At 36.9% G+C, this 12,874-nt stretch overlaps 1 protein-coding gene across 1 annotated transcript in view; it reads right to left on the reverse strand.

The window, feature by feature from the left end:
• The window catches only part of PGR (progesterone receptor), a 37,288-nt gene that overhangs the window by 11,449 nt on the left and 12,965 nt on the right, over window positions 1-12,874 (reverse strand). The window contains exons 3-5 of the mRNA XM_034060166.1: window positions 10,054-10,170; window positions 2,843-3,145; window positions 1,892-2,036 (exon numbers count right to left, since the gene is read on the reverse strand). Coding sequence (XP_033916057.1) covers window positions 1,892-2,036; window positions 2,843-3,145; window positions 10,054-10,170 — 565 coding nt within the window. The remainder of the gene's footprint in view (window positions 1-1,891; window positions 2,037-2,842; window positions 3,146-10,053; window positions 10,171-12,874) is intronic.

Raw genomic sequence — 12,874 nt, forward strand, 5'->3', positions numbered from 1 at the left:
TCTCTGAGAGATCATAATCAGGGTTCATAAATCTAAACCCTATACTGGAAGAAAGTCTATTTCACAAGATGGCAGCAGTGGTCCACACACAGGGAAACACTCCAAGATGTGATACTACTGCCTCAAGCCATCTGACTTTGTGTTTCTTTTGAATGTAACCATGACATATATCACAGACTATGCTGGGAGAGAATACAGTCAGGAATTTTCTCAGTCTCATCCCTTCAAAGTATTTCAATTTGCACAGCAAATACACATGGGAGAGGAAAGAATTCATTACGCTATAACTTCGCAGTGATTTACGATCATCTGGAAGAGACAAGGTCAGGAGCTACATGGCCTGCTCCATCATGTGTTTTCTATGAAGAAGTTCACTGACAAGAACTTTCCTATCTACACTTTTTAAATTCAGATACCTAGATCTTCTGCAAATCCACCCCTTATACCTTAAACAGATATGTCTTGCAAGAAAACTATTTTAACTTTCATCTCACTTCATAGTAGTACTTTTAGGATTTTAAGAAAAAATAGCTAAAAAAATGTATTAAGGAAAAATAAACAGAGATAAAATAATGTTTTACTGTTCACAGAAACCTCCCATGTAGTATAAAAAATGTATCTATCTATATATCCATGTATGTATCTAAAATTATAACTTTTCTGAAAAAATGACAAACTGTAATGAAGATTATCAGAATTAATCAGCATAGTGAAAAAAAATCTAAGCGAACAATCCCTCCCTCAAGACAGAAAAGACCAGTCTCACATATTTTATCCTTGATATTAAAATTCCTTTTTGCGAAATCATTACAATTTTCTAACAAGAAATGGTCTTCAGAAAATCAGAGCTTCATCCGAAAGTGTCAAAACTGAGTATTTAGAATATATATGAACTATTTGCAAAAACCACTCAAACAACAATGATCAAAAGAAATCCCATTCTTAAACATCAATTCATGCCTTATTCAGATGAATCATAGAATCATAGAATAGTTAGGGCTAGAAAGGACCTCAAGATCATCTAGTTCCAACCCCCCTGCCATGGGCAGGGACACCTCACACTAAACCATACCACCCAAGGCTTCATCCAACCTGGCCTTGAACACTGCCAGGGACGGAGCATTCACAACCCCCCTGGGCAACCCATTCCAGTACCTCACCACCCTAACAGTAAAGAATTTCTTCCTTATATCCAATCTAAACTTCCACTGTTTAAGTTTCAACCCGTTACCCCTTGTCCTATCACTACAGTCCCTAATGAATAGTCCCTCATCAGCATCCCTATAGGCCCCCTTCAGATACTGGAAGGCTGCTATGAGGTCTCCACGCAGCCTTCTCTTCTCCAGGCTGAACAGTCCCAACTTTCTCAGCCTGTCTTCATATGGGAGGTGCTCCAGTCCCCCGATCATCCTCGTCACCCTCCTCTGGACTTGTTCCAACAGTTCCATGTCCTTTTTATGTTGAGGACACCAGAACTGCACACAATACTCCAAGTGGGGTCATACAAGAGCAGAGTAGAGGGGCAGGATCACCTCTTTTGACCGGCTGGTCACGTTTCTTTTGATGCATCCCAGGATACGGTTGGCTTTCTGGGCTGTAAGCTCACACTGAAGCCGGCTCATGTTCATTTTCCCCAACAGCATAATTTTTTTTATACATTTTTCTCTTAGGTAACTAAAATATCATTCAAACTCTTTTTGTTTGGCCATGCCAGCAGAATATTTGTGATTCCCACAAAACCCTTCCCAAAGTTTCTGTACTTTAATATGATCACTAATTCTGAAACAGAAAAAAGTAATGAATGAAATCTTGGCCTCAAGGAAGTCACATTCTCACTGACAGAAGTAAGCTTACAATATCATTCATATCATGCAAGAGCAGTTCTACTTACTCATTTAGAATCAGATCTGGTGCAAAATATAACATCTGACCACTGACATGTTTGTATGATCTCCATCCCATTGCAAAAACCATTAGACTCATCCATGAGTACTGGATGAGGGTTATCTGATCATCGATATGTAAATTCCGAAATCCTGGAAATTAAATGAAAAGTTAAAATAGTTCATAATATTCATTTAGACAACAGCTGAGTAGGTGTTCTGAGACTCCATTTTGAGCATTTGTCTTTCCAGGTGTTCTCAGTTTTATAGCTCAAAGTTCAACCAAGAGGTATGATAAGCAGAAGCTGCAACGGTGAGGAGCAGTGATAGGGACTATCCTTTCCTGCAGCAGTGAAGTGGTACACTGAGCTCACATGAAGTTGTGCTTTCTCGTCTTTCTGCTTTGTATACTGATTTTTATATATCCCGTAGGATTAGGCCCCTAAGACCATACAGCACACGTACATACATAACATGTTTTTTTTTGGAATCCACAACTGGATCTTCATATATTCAGTTACTTCTCATTACCGGTATATTTGTGAGCTTCTTAGTCTGATTGGTACTACTTATTACAGCTTTTCTCCATTGCTTTCAAAAATTCATTTTAATAAGAATAAAGAATATACAGAGATATAAGCATTTTTTAACACAAAAAGAATTAATAACAGATTAGGAGGGGCTGAGGTGGAAAAGCTGCTGTAACAATCACATACCAGAACTATCCAGGCTTCTACTGATCTTTGGAGTGAGTTTCAATGGTTAGATGCATTCCTTCAAAAGTGCCCCATTATTAAAATAAATTTGATCAGATATATTACCTGATTAAGCAGAAGTTTGATAATTTTAGAACTTTTAAAGAATTAATTAACAGGCAGACAATAATATCCTCCTCTGACTGCCCATTCTAGGACATATTTGCTTAACTAGAATTCACTACATATAAGAAGTGCTATTACCTGGTAACAATTTAGACCATTTGACCACACAAAGAAGTTGCCTCTCACAAAGATGATTTAGACTGGTCAGCAAGGAACTTGGTGTTTCAGGTTTTGTATTGTCATAACCTGCATAGACAACTTCTGGCTCAATGCCTCTTAAGACACTTATCATTGGGGGAACAAACTGTATTTCTTGATTTGGAGAAAAGGACAGCTTTTGGGTAAGAGACTGGCTTTCATCTTGAAGGGTCGCTGGCTGCTGGAGTGCAGCATCTAATGTCCTCACAACCTTGATTTTGTTAAACTTTTTAAATTTTCGACCTGAAAGAGAAAATTGTTGAACCGTTAAAAAGAGTTAACCATAAACACTAATATTCCCCAGTAGTGCTGGATTACACTTTTAATCTATACAAGGAAACTAGAACTGTCTTTGCAGTAAGCTTTTTATTTTTTTTTGTCTATTTATATAATTAAGAATGATCATGGAAAAAAGTTCCTACTTCCACATCCTCCTCCCTTCACTAAGAGATGAACGGAACCCACCCATTAAAATTATTGCCATGAATTCCAGGTTACAGTAACCTCATAAAGTGTTTTCTGGTTCAGTTCCCACTGTTCTATCATGTGCTGACAGCAGAGCCAGCTGGCTCTACAACTCAGTTTCTAGGCAGTGTTAACTTAAGGATCCTGTTTCTTTTTTCTCCCTAATACTCAGAAACAAAAAATGCTAGTAATTCATTACTACACACAGAAATTCCTTTCCTCCAGTTCTATAAAGGCATTTCAGTCTCATGGCTAAATTCTGTTTTGACGATCTGTAGGGTAATATACTCCCTCTGTTTTCCAGAAAGAAAATATAATTCAAGGGATGAGTGAAATACCAAAAAATACTGTAAAACCACATACCAACACTCGAAAAACTCTCCACTTTCTGAAGAACAATTTCTCTATCTCAGTATTTGTAATTGCTATTTTCATAGTGCAGTGGTTTGAAGAAAACTAAAGTAACAGAACTGCCTCTCCAAAACAAACACAGATACTACATCTGGTATGGCTGTGGAAATACACAGAGCTCTAGGTTGCAACTCTTCAAATTTCTTTCATGGAGACAGTCTTGCAGTACACCATACAGACACAGAAAATCAGATCTTTAGGGGTTCAAAGACAGTAACAACCCTCAGTAACATATTACTGTATTACAAGTTTCAATGAAAGGACAAATCCATGTAGAAGTGGCTGCATGGAACGGATTTGCTTTAAGCAGATCCTCAAAGATGATGGAAACCCTGTTAGATCATTAGTTCTGCCAAAGAGGCTTGGCTTTGTGAAAGAATGGATAAGAATGGAATGAAGACACTGATACTTATGATCTGATTTAGATGATGGTGGAACACTGAGAGAGATGCAGGGTGATAGCAAAAAATAAAAAATAAAAGGGTAAATCATTCTGCTAACAAAAAAAAAGTTTACATGTTTCAAGTTTACCTTTAAGAAAATAACAAGGAATGAGAAGGTTTTGCTATAAAAAACATCCAGAAATCACATGGGTATTTTTACTCATTGAGGTGTTGCATACTTTAACAACAGTAGAGAAAGAGATGCACCAGATTTCACTGGGTGAAAAGAAAATCCATGCCTATCAGACTGATGAACCACTGAGAAGCTGCATTATAAAATAGGAATATGCAAAAATTAATCTGAAAGCACAGGAGGTGAAAACAGAAACATAACAGCATGCATCTATTTGGTTGAACTAAGATCCAGTTTATAACATGCATATCAAATTGTCTTTTGAAAAATGGTACTTTTATTTACAAGCAAGAGATTAGACAAGGGATCTTACCACCTTCTAAAGAAAGGGACAAAGACTTCTCTATCTTTCACTGCCTTCTTTTTATTTTAGTTAAAAGTAGTGCTGCTCTTTCAGAATGCAGCCAGTGCACCAAAGAGAGCCCAGGACACGGTAGCAGGGAAGCACAGCTAAACTTAGTCACATTCTCTGAATCCATTCTCCATTACTTATGGAAGGAACCCAGGGATGCTGCCATAACCCTAACCCTAACCCTAACCCTAACCCTATTACTTTCCTCCTGAGGAAAGTCCCCGTCTTCCAAACTACACAGTAAACCAGAACGGTTCAACAAAATTGACTTTATGTAGGAACATGCTTATTCCATTTTCTTCAGGTGTTGCCATACCATACAAGATAGAAAATTTTATGAAAATGCAGTGTTTCTATTTTGGAAGACATAGGATGTACACTTCAGAGAATTAAACTGCCCTTTTCAAAACATTCATTAGTAGTACACAGGTAGTATAACTTCAAACAAGATTTGGGAAGATTGCTCATGTAATTTTTAAATACTTTATACAGCATGAATTCTATTACTTAAATCAACTATTCTTGATGCATCCTGGCATAACTGGAGGCAGAATCAGTTTGTGAACCAGACAGGATTGAGCAGATGAACACGATCTAAAAAGCCAAAATTTGCTTAAAAAAAAAAAAGTAGTTTTCTGTTATTCCATCACAAATATGCACATTTATGCACTTCACATACAACAAAGTTGTACCCAAAAGTGCAAAACTTCAATTTAAATTAAAACAATATTTAAAATCCAAAGGGAGTATACTAAACAAAATTTAAAGAAATACTACTGATAGTATAAATATGTATGGTGGACTCTTCAGTCACATTCATCCAATGCAGTCAGGGATCATACTCCCATCAATTTAACTGTGAGTTTAATGGTTTAATTAGCTTGGGATGAAGTGCCCCAACAATCTTATGCACATTTTACCACTCGTGGTAGAAATATAACTATTGTTGATCAGTGACTCCTTTTTGAAGAATCAAACACAAACTTACACTTTATGTTACAGCTGAACCAAAAAAACTACCCACAAAAGAATAAACAACGTATTATAACAAGAGATCTAGGGCCAATTTCTACTATAACAAAGCTATACATAGTCTTACACATGCTGGGAATTTCCCACTAACTATTGTTTAGGCATGAAGGAAAGCAGAAGGAACAATATATTTGATAGTTCATAAATAATGATTTCAGGTATTCTCTGAAATAATGGCTTCAGATACTTTTACAGTTCAGAGAACAAGTAAAGAAAGAAACCAGAGTGCTTATCACATGGAAATGTTAGTAGTTAATAAGTACCCATGTTTCCAAGTGATTAAATGTATCAGAATTAATGTCACACTGGCTTGCAGAATTGCTTATGTGTTTATTTCCAATTATGTTGCTTAACAGCCACCAGAAAAGCAACTCCACTTGTTACCAATCTACTGCAGAGATGCCTAATAACTCCCAGTAAACTTGACCATCCACCACAAGGAGACCACATCAAATTAATGCAAATTCTGAGGGACATGAAGAAAACCACAGATATTTGACAACAGCTTAGTTTTTCAACTGCTCCTTACAAAAATATCCAGATAAATTCCTGCTGTAAGATAAACAAATGCCTTCACTTAGTCCTATAATGTGTAAAGAATACTAAAACTAACCCACTCTGGCCATTATGCATCTTAGTACTAAAACCTGTCTATGCATATTTAGACAGCACACCTTCTCTTTGTAAGATGTTCATTAGTTTGTTTTAAGATAGCCAGCCAAACAAGATGCTTCTTAGTACTCACAGTTCCCTTACCCTCAAGTTATTACAAATAGCATGAGTAGTGTTTGTGTACCTGTACCTAGAAAACTTAAAGAAATCAAAAATATAGAATCTAGTTAATCTCATTACCAAATACCTTAGGATTTTCTCTTTGAAAAATAATTCTGCATTTTCATATTCTTTTAACTAGGCATAGAGAGCCATACTGCCAATCAGACATTACTGATAATAGACATTTCATAGTAAAATGGCTGGGCTTTCTAGTAAAAGTCTAACATCACAATATCCTTCTCCATACCCTGTAATCAGGTGAAAAATATCCATACTTTATTATTCTTGACAGAACACTGTGACTTTAAGGTCACTATGCTCTTGCGTCTTGTGTAGGAGAATAAGATGTGCCCACATATAAGAGGGTGTATACAAAATAAGGAACAAAGCAGCAAAGCAGAAGTAACAGATCTTGATTTTAATAAACCCTTTAATGCTACCTCCGAAAACATTACCTTGAAAATTAATTCAAATTTGTCTGCATGTAATCACTGCAATGTGGACTGAAACAATGAAGAACACATTAATTTAGCAATACAGCTGAACAAGGAATCTGTGATAGCCAGCCTGGGAAAATTACAGATTCACTGAAAGAAAAAGAGCTAAGTATTTGTTTATTCCAGGACCTGACCCAGCTCCCTGCTATCCTATTAAGTAGAAGATTAGAGAGGGAACAGATTAATGTGTCTAGTTAGGTGATTATAAAACTCAATTAACAGTCCCCCAGAGAATAACAATTAAGACATTATGAATGCATGCTTTAATCAATACTTTCCTTCCATATACTAAGAAAGAAGAAACAGACCACATAGTGAAATTGGTTACTAAAGCTCTTTGTTGCTAGTCTACAATTTACTTAAAACTGACTACAATTAGTTTTAGAACAATGCAGGTTCATTTCACTGCTTTGACATCAGGGTCAGAAAATTGAACTGTTGTCAGTGAAATATAATATTCTCTAGCTATATGGCTGCCACTCAGTAGTAACATTTAGTAGAAGTGTACTTCTCACAGCAGTGGGTTTAATTAATGTCCCTGGCAGTGTTCAAGACCGGGTTGGATGAAGCCTTGGGTGATATGGCTTAGTGTAGGGTGTCCCTGCCCATGGCAGGGGGGTTGGAACTAGATGATCTTGAGGTCCTTTCCAATCCTAACTATTCTATGATTCTATGAAGAATCCTTAGAATCTTATTGTTAACATCCTGTAAAATCTTAGTCTTTTTCACCTTGATTAAGCAATATTGGAAGTCTGTATTTAGTAACTGAAGGATAGCATTAAGAAACTAAGTAGTAGGAATGAAAGAACAAAAGTGTATCTGTGTAAGTTCTGAATGGCTGAAATCAGAAAATGCACAAAAAAATCTTACAGTATAATAGACTATAAATATAATATTTAAAATACTGACAATTCTTACTCATTTAAAATGCTCAAGAATGTATCTAACTATGATTTTTTTTTTCCACGAACTGGAAATTTGTTTATGGACACTTATGTCTTGGGGAAGATTAGCCAGTAGTACCCCATATATGAATCAGTGTGTTCATCAGCATGGCAAGTCATGGGTAGGAAATACTGCACATGTGATACAATAAAGGAAGTCTAAGAAATGGCAGAAGAGGAAAAGAAAGATGACAGTAACAGAAGAAAAAAGAGCATTATGGCCTAATTTGAGACTTTTTGGTGTTTTGAATTTTATATCTTCATTTCCTCATCTTCTGGTCTACATTTGGGCAGAGACATCTTTTACCGATGAGGGTGCTCAAATATCACAAGACAACCTAACAAGTTGCCCTCAACCTCTAAAGACAGGTATCTGCCACCTCCTCCTTTCCCATGTCTCGCTCTTATCACGTATTTTCCACAGCCCACTCTGGACCCCTGCCTCCCCAGCTTTCTCCTCTTCCAAACCTGGGCAAACAATGTTTCAGGTTCTACCCTCATAGCAATACTGTTTTTCTCCTGCACTGCTACCCCAGGTCTAAATCACAACTTCTCTCTGAGAAGGATCCAAAGGTTATGTCCTTTTGCTTTTGTCCCTCTTCCCCCAGTCCAGTGCCACCAGCACTTGTCAGCTCCATCTGCTTTACTGAGAGGCAGCACTGACTGCCCAAGGTGCAGGAAGGAGGGAGAGACAGTAACACCAATTAGATTGATGGCTCTCTTTATCTCCAGCACTGTGAGGGATGCAGTTTCAAGACAACTCAAAGGAGAGGCAGCGCTGAAGATCTAGGGAGGCTCAGGGGTGCAACATAGCACACAGTATATGCCACAGTATTGCCTCACCTCCGTCTCATACTGCTGGCTGCTCCCTGCAGCACTGTCGCTTACAGAAGATGAAGTACCAACAACCACTCACTGTTTGGGAACTACTGATTCACATCACCAATAAATGTATAGAATGTAAGGCTAACATGATGGCCATGTGTGCAGAATACTCCAACTCCATATATCTACAGGCACTGAGAGCATAGAGCTGCGCAATCAAAATATCAGTCTGAAGACTATGTACACATTTAAACTTATGAACACAGATTAGCAGGATAATGAAGTTATACACATTATATAATTCCAGTTCTTCCTTCAAAAATGAAAAAAAGACAGAAAATGCAGAGTGAGATAGGGATGTTTGATGCACTAGAATAAATTATGTTAGGAAGAAATTATATTAGGAAGAAAATGTCCTTTCTTATTCATTCCCTTTGAGTACATATTTGTATAGCTAATTTCTTACAGTCTTAGCCACGTATTTTCAAGCTTTGTGGTGATCCAAAGCTTTATATAGCTAAAGTTCTTGTGAAAAACATAAAAGGAATACAGGGTTGGATGATCTTAAAGTCCTTTCCAACCCTAAGTATTCTATGATTCTATGTTCATCATTCTTGCATGTTACCATGGCAAAACTTGCCCTGTGACTACCTAGTCCTAAACCATTTATTCCCTGTGGGTTTTCAAAGGCATAGTGCTCAATTTTGGTTTACTTCACACAAAAAAGGCAAATCTGTTGCAGCAAGAGCTAAAGGTTGGGATCCCAAAGATGGGATTTGCCAGCACCGAGTATGCAAGGTCTGTAGTGTTGGTGCAATCACTACCAGGCCCTCTTTGGTAGAACACAGTACATGTTGACATGTACTCAGAGCAGTTACGGAGAGCACAACAGGAAAGTGAAGGGGGATAATGCTGATTCTTGATTTTAGTGTCAATCTCAACTTGCTTCTTTAAGTTTTTCCTAAATCTGATTTTCTGATCCAAAATCATTAATAAATACAAACTAAAGACACAATTCCTGCCCTTGCAAGAAAATGACTACAAGCACACGGAGTGGGAGAGTTCCTACAGAAAGGTATTTTTCTTTCAGGATTTCCAGACTCATTAAATAAAAATTATACAGAGCTGTAAAACGTCAGGTAATTCTTCCAAAAAACAACATTTAATGTGATTCTTTCCTTTACAGTATGAAAGTAATGTGGTTTAAACGCCACAGATTGAAGGCAGTGTTCTTGACTGCTTATTTTTCTGAACCAGATTTGAAAGGCGGCTCACCTCCCAGGACCATACCAGCTTGACAGCACTTCCTCAAGCGACATGCTGGGCAGTTCTTCCTACGGATTTTATCAACTATGCAGTCATTTCTTCCAGCACATAAATAGTTGTGCTGCCCTGTAGGCAAGAGAAAAGCAGGGTTAATACTGTCTTCTAAAACCACAAAATTACTACTATGAATAGATGCTCCAAAAATTAGAAGACTCCAAGATTACTTGAACCATTAAAGGTCTCCTTCATTTTATGCTTTCAAATAATCATGTGTTACTATTTAAATACAATAACTTATCTGGCCTGTTTCACAGTGAAACTCCCCACCTATGAAATTCCAAAACAATTAGCAGACAGTATGAACTGCTTAAGTTAAGTACTATTGATCTTTCTTAAGTAAATCAAGCATGAGGACACACCGATTCATTTCTTTCAAATCTATTTTTGTTTTAAGTTATTGTTCCTGATTTTAAAGAATTTAAATAAATTTGATGTGGAGTTTCCAACAGAAAACTGAATGAGGAAGCTGGGACACCACAGAGCCCTTTAAGCAGAGTAAATCACCTCTAATGGAGAAGCAGTTTTGTAGTAGACCTATTGAAATACCAGCTGAACAGATGTAGCCAGCAGAACCATAAGGGACTAGTAGAAGAAGACTGTAACTTTTTTGCTCAGGTTAGATCTTTGTTTATTTTTTAATTCTGAAGGTCTCCGTTCAGAAAAGCCTGTCATTACTGTATTGGAATAGAATCTTTCTAATGCAATCGGCTTCCAGCAACGCAAAAAAAATAAATTCATCTGGTATTTTGGCATTCTTTGGACAGAAACTTCAATAATACCTCCAAATTTCACTTGAAGAGAATGACAAAAATGTATTCTTATGCTTTAGTATGATACTGATAATTTCTGTGATTTTAATTTTGAATAAGAAAGCTAAGCACATAAGAAGAAATAAAAGTGAACTTTCACTCATTCTTTCAAATTAAGCCCAGGGTTACCCTGTAGGGTTTAACTTTAACATCTGCCTGTTCACGCACATCATCCTCTGTGCTTGTCTGTATTTTCAGTTTCTTACCAGTACCTAGCATGAAAGCATGAAAAAGAAAACCAAAAGCATTTATTTGGAGAGCAACAAAATGGATCAAAAAAGTATGGACAAACTATGTAACCAGAAACTACCACGAAGCACCAATAGCACGGATACTTCCCTCATGGTATATTGTGGTTGTGGACCTCCAAATATAACATCAATATTAGACCCATACAATTGTCACTATTTCCTAGACCAGAATTACTCTTACTTAGCCATCTGATGTCACCAGTAGCAAACAAATCTGAAATGATTATTCTACTCAGATGCTGTTATTCAGCTTTCTATAACCCTGTTCTGTCCTTTCTCTGCACATAATAAAATGAGTAACTGTTCACCAGGAGACAAAACTCAAAATGAATCCTGAGATGAAAATGCAGGAGAAAGAACATTCTACTGCAGCAAAAGAGCTAGTGCTAAAGCATATGAAACAATATACTTGTTTCTGTGCTAGCATATATTTTTTTTATAATTAATATACTCCTTACCCATATTTTTAAGAGCAACTTAAAACAGTTGCCTCACGCATTGCCTGGCATTTAAAAAGTATTTAGCAATGCAGTAAATCAGAAGAAATTGCCATTTAATTTCTCTCATTAATTCTAATTCTGAATTCCTTCTCACAGGAAAATTACCAAAAGTAAGCAAACGAATAAAAATCTGTCCTGCTTCAAGCAGCAGACCAGAAATCAAAACACTTATTTTGAACATGTCTTCCTCAGGACATTTTCTGAGTTTTTCCTCATCTTGCTTTGCCTTCATTAGCTACAAAAGCATTCAGCCTTTTGATAAGCAACAATAGCTTATTGTAAAACCTCTGCTAGTTTAACTAAAATCTATGAAGCATCAGATTATCTCTACCTGTAGCATTCTGATGCTTTAATGTACAGTTAATTTACAAAGGAATGCTTAAGCACAGGTTAAGTTTTGTTTGTGGGTGTCTTGGTTTTGGGGGGTTTCTTTGGTCCCCTGAAAGGTATCTCTTCTGGACCTCTTTTCTAGGGAATCTTTTGAGTACACTCAATATTCTCTGAGTCCATAAACCCCATATCCACTACAAGCCCAAAAAATGGACTACATATTTCCAGTATGGCAGTAAATGCTCACAAGCAGGTCACAGTGGTACAGGCATTGTAGCACTGCAGCATCCAAGGTGTATATTTTCCCATATAATGACTCTGAAAAATGCTGATCTACAAAAGCCAGTGCCACATTGTGAAATACATCTCTTTAAGCACCCAAGAGAACAGTTTGTAGTTCTAGAATGATGTCAGTTTTCAGGATGTGGTTTGCACACCAAACACCCAAGCGTGTGCTCTAACTGCTAAAGGAGGCTAAGGACTTCGGGTAGAGGCAGTAAGGGCAACACTGTTCCTGCTGCAACACGAAATTATTTGGAAAAACAGAAGTTAGTGGCTTGATTTATACTGATACACATTTAAATAGCCTGTGTTATTTATCAAATTGTAAAATTTTAAATTTAGAGTTACACATTTCAGTCTAGCTACAGCTCTTAAAAACTTCCCAATCTAGGGGTTACCAGTAGATCCAGCTTCCACTTCTACTGAAAATGCATGACTTACTTCACCATTACACAACTCAAACTGCTTTTTATAAATACAAGAATGAACATTTGCAAAACAAATTGTAAGTGAATCACAATTATGAAAACTACTCTTCAATGTTTGTATGTTCTAGACTTCAAAATTAGACAGGATTAAATAATCTCTCTGTTAGATA

Source organism: Melopsittacus undulatus, chromosome 2, assembly GCF_012275295.1.
Source record: "Melopsittacus undulatus isolate bMelUnd1 chromosome 2, bMelUnd1.mat.Z, whole genome shotgun sequence".
In the NCBI taxonomy this organism is placed as follows: domain Eukaryota; kingdom Metazoa; phylum Chordata; class Aves; order Psittaciformes; family Psittaculidae; genus Melopsittacus; species Melopsittacus undulatus.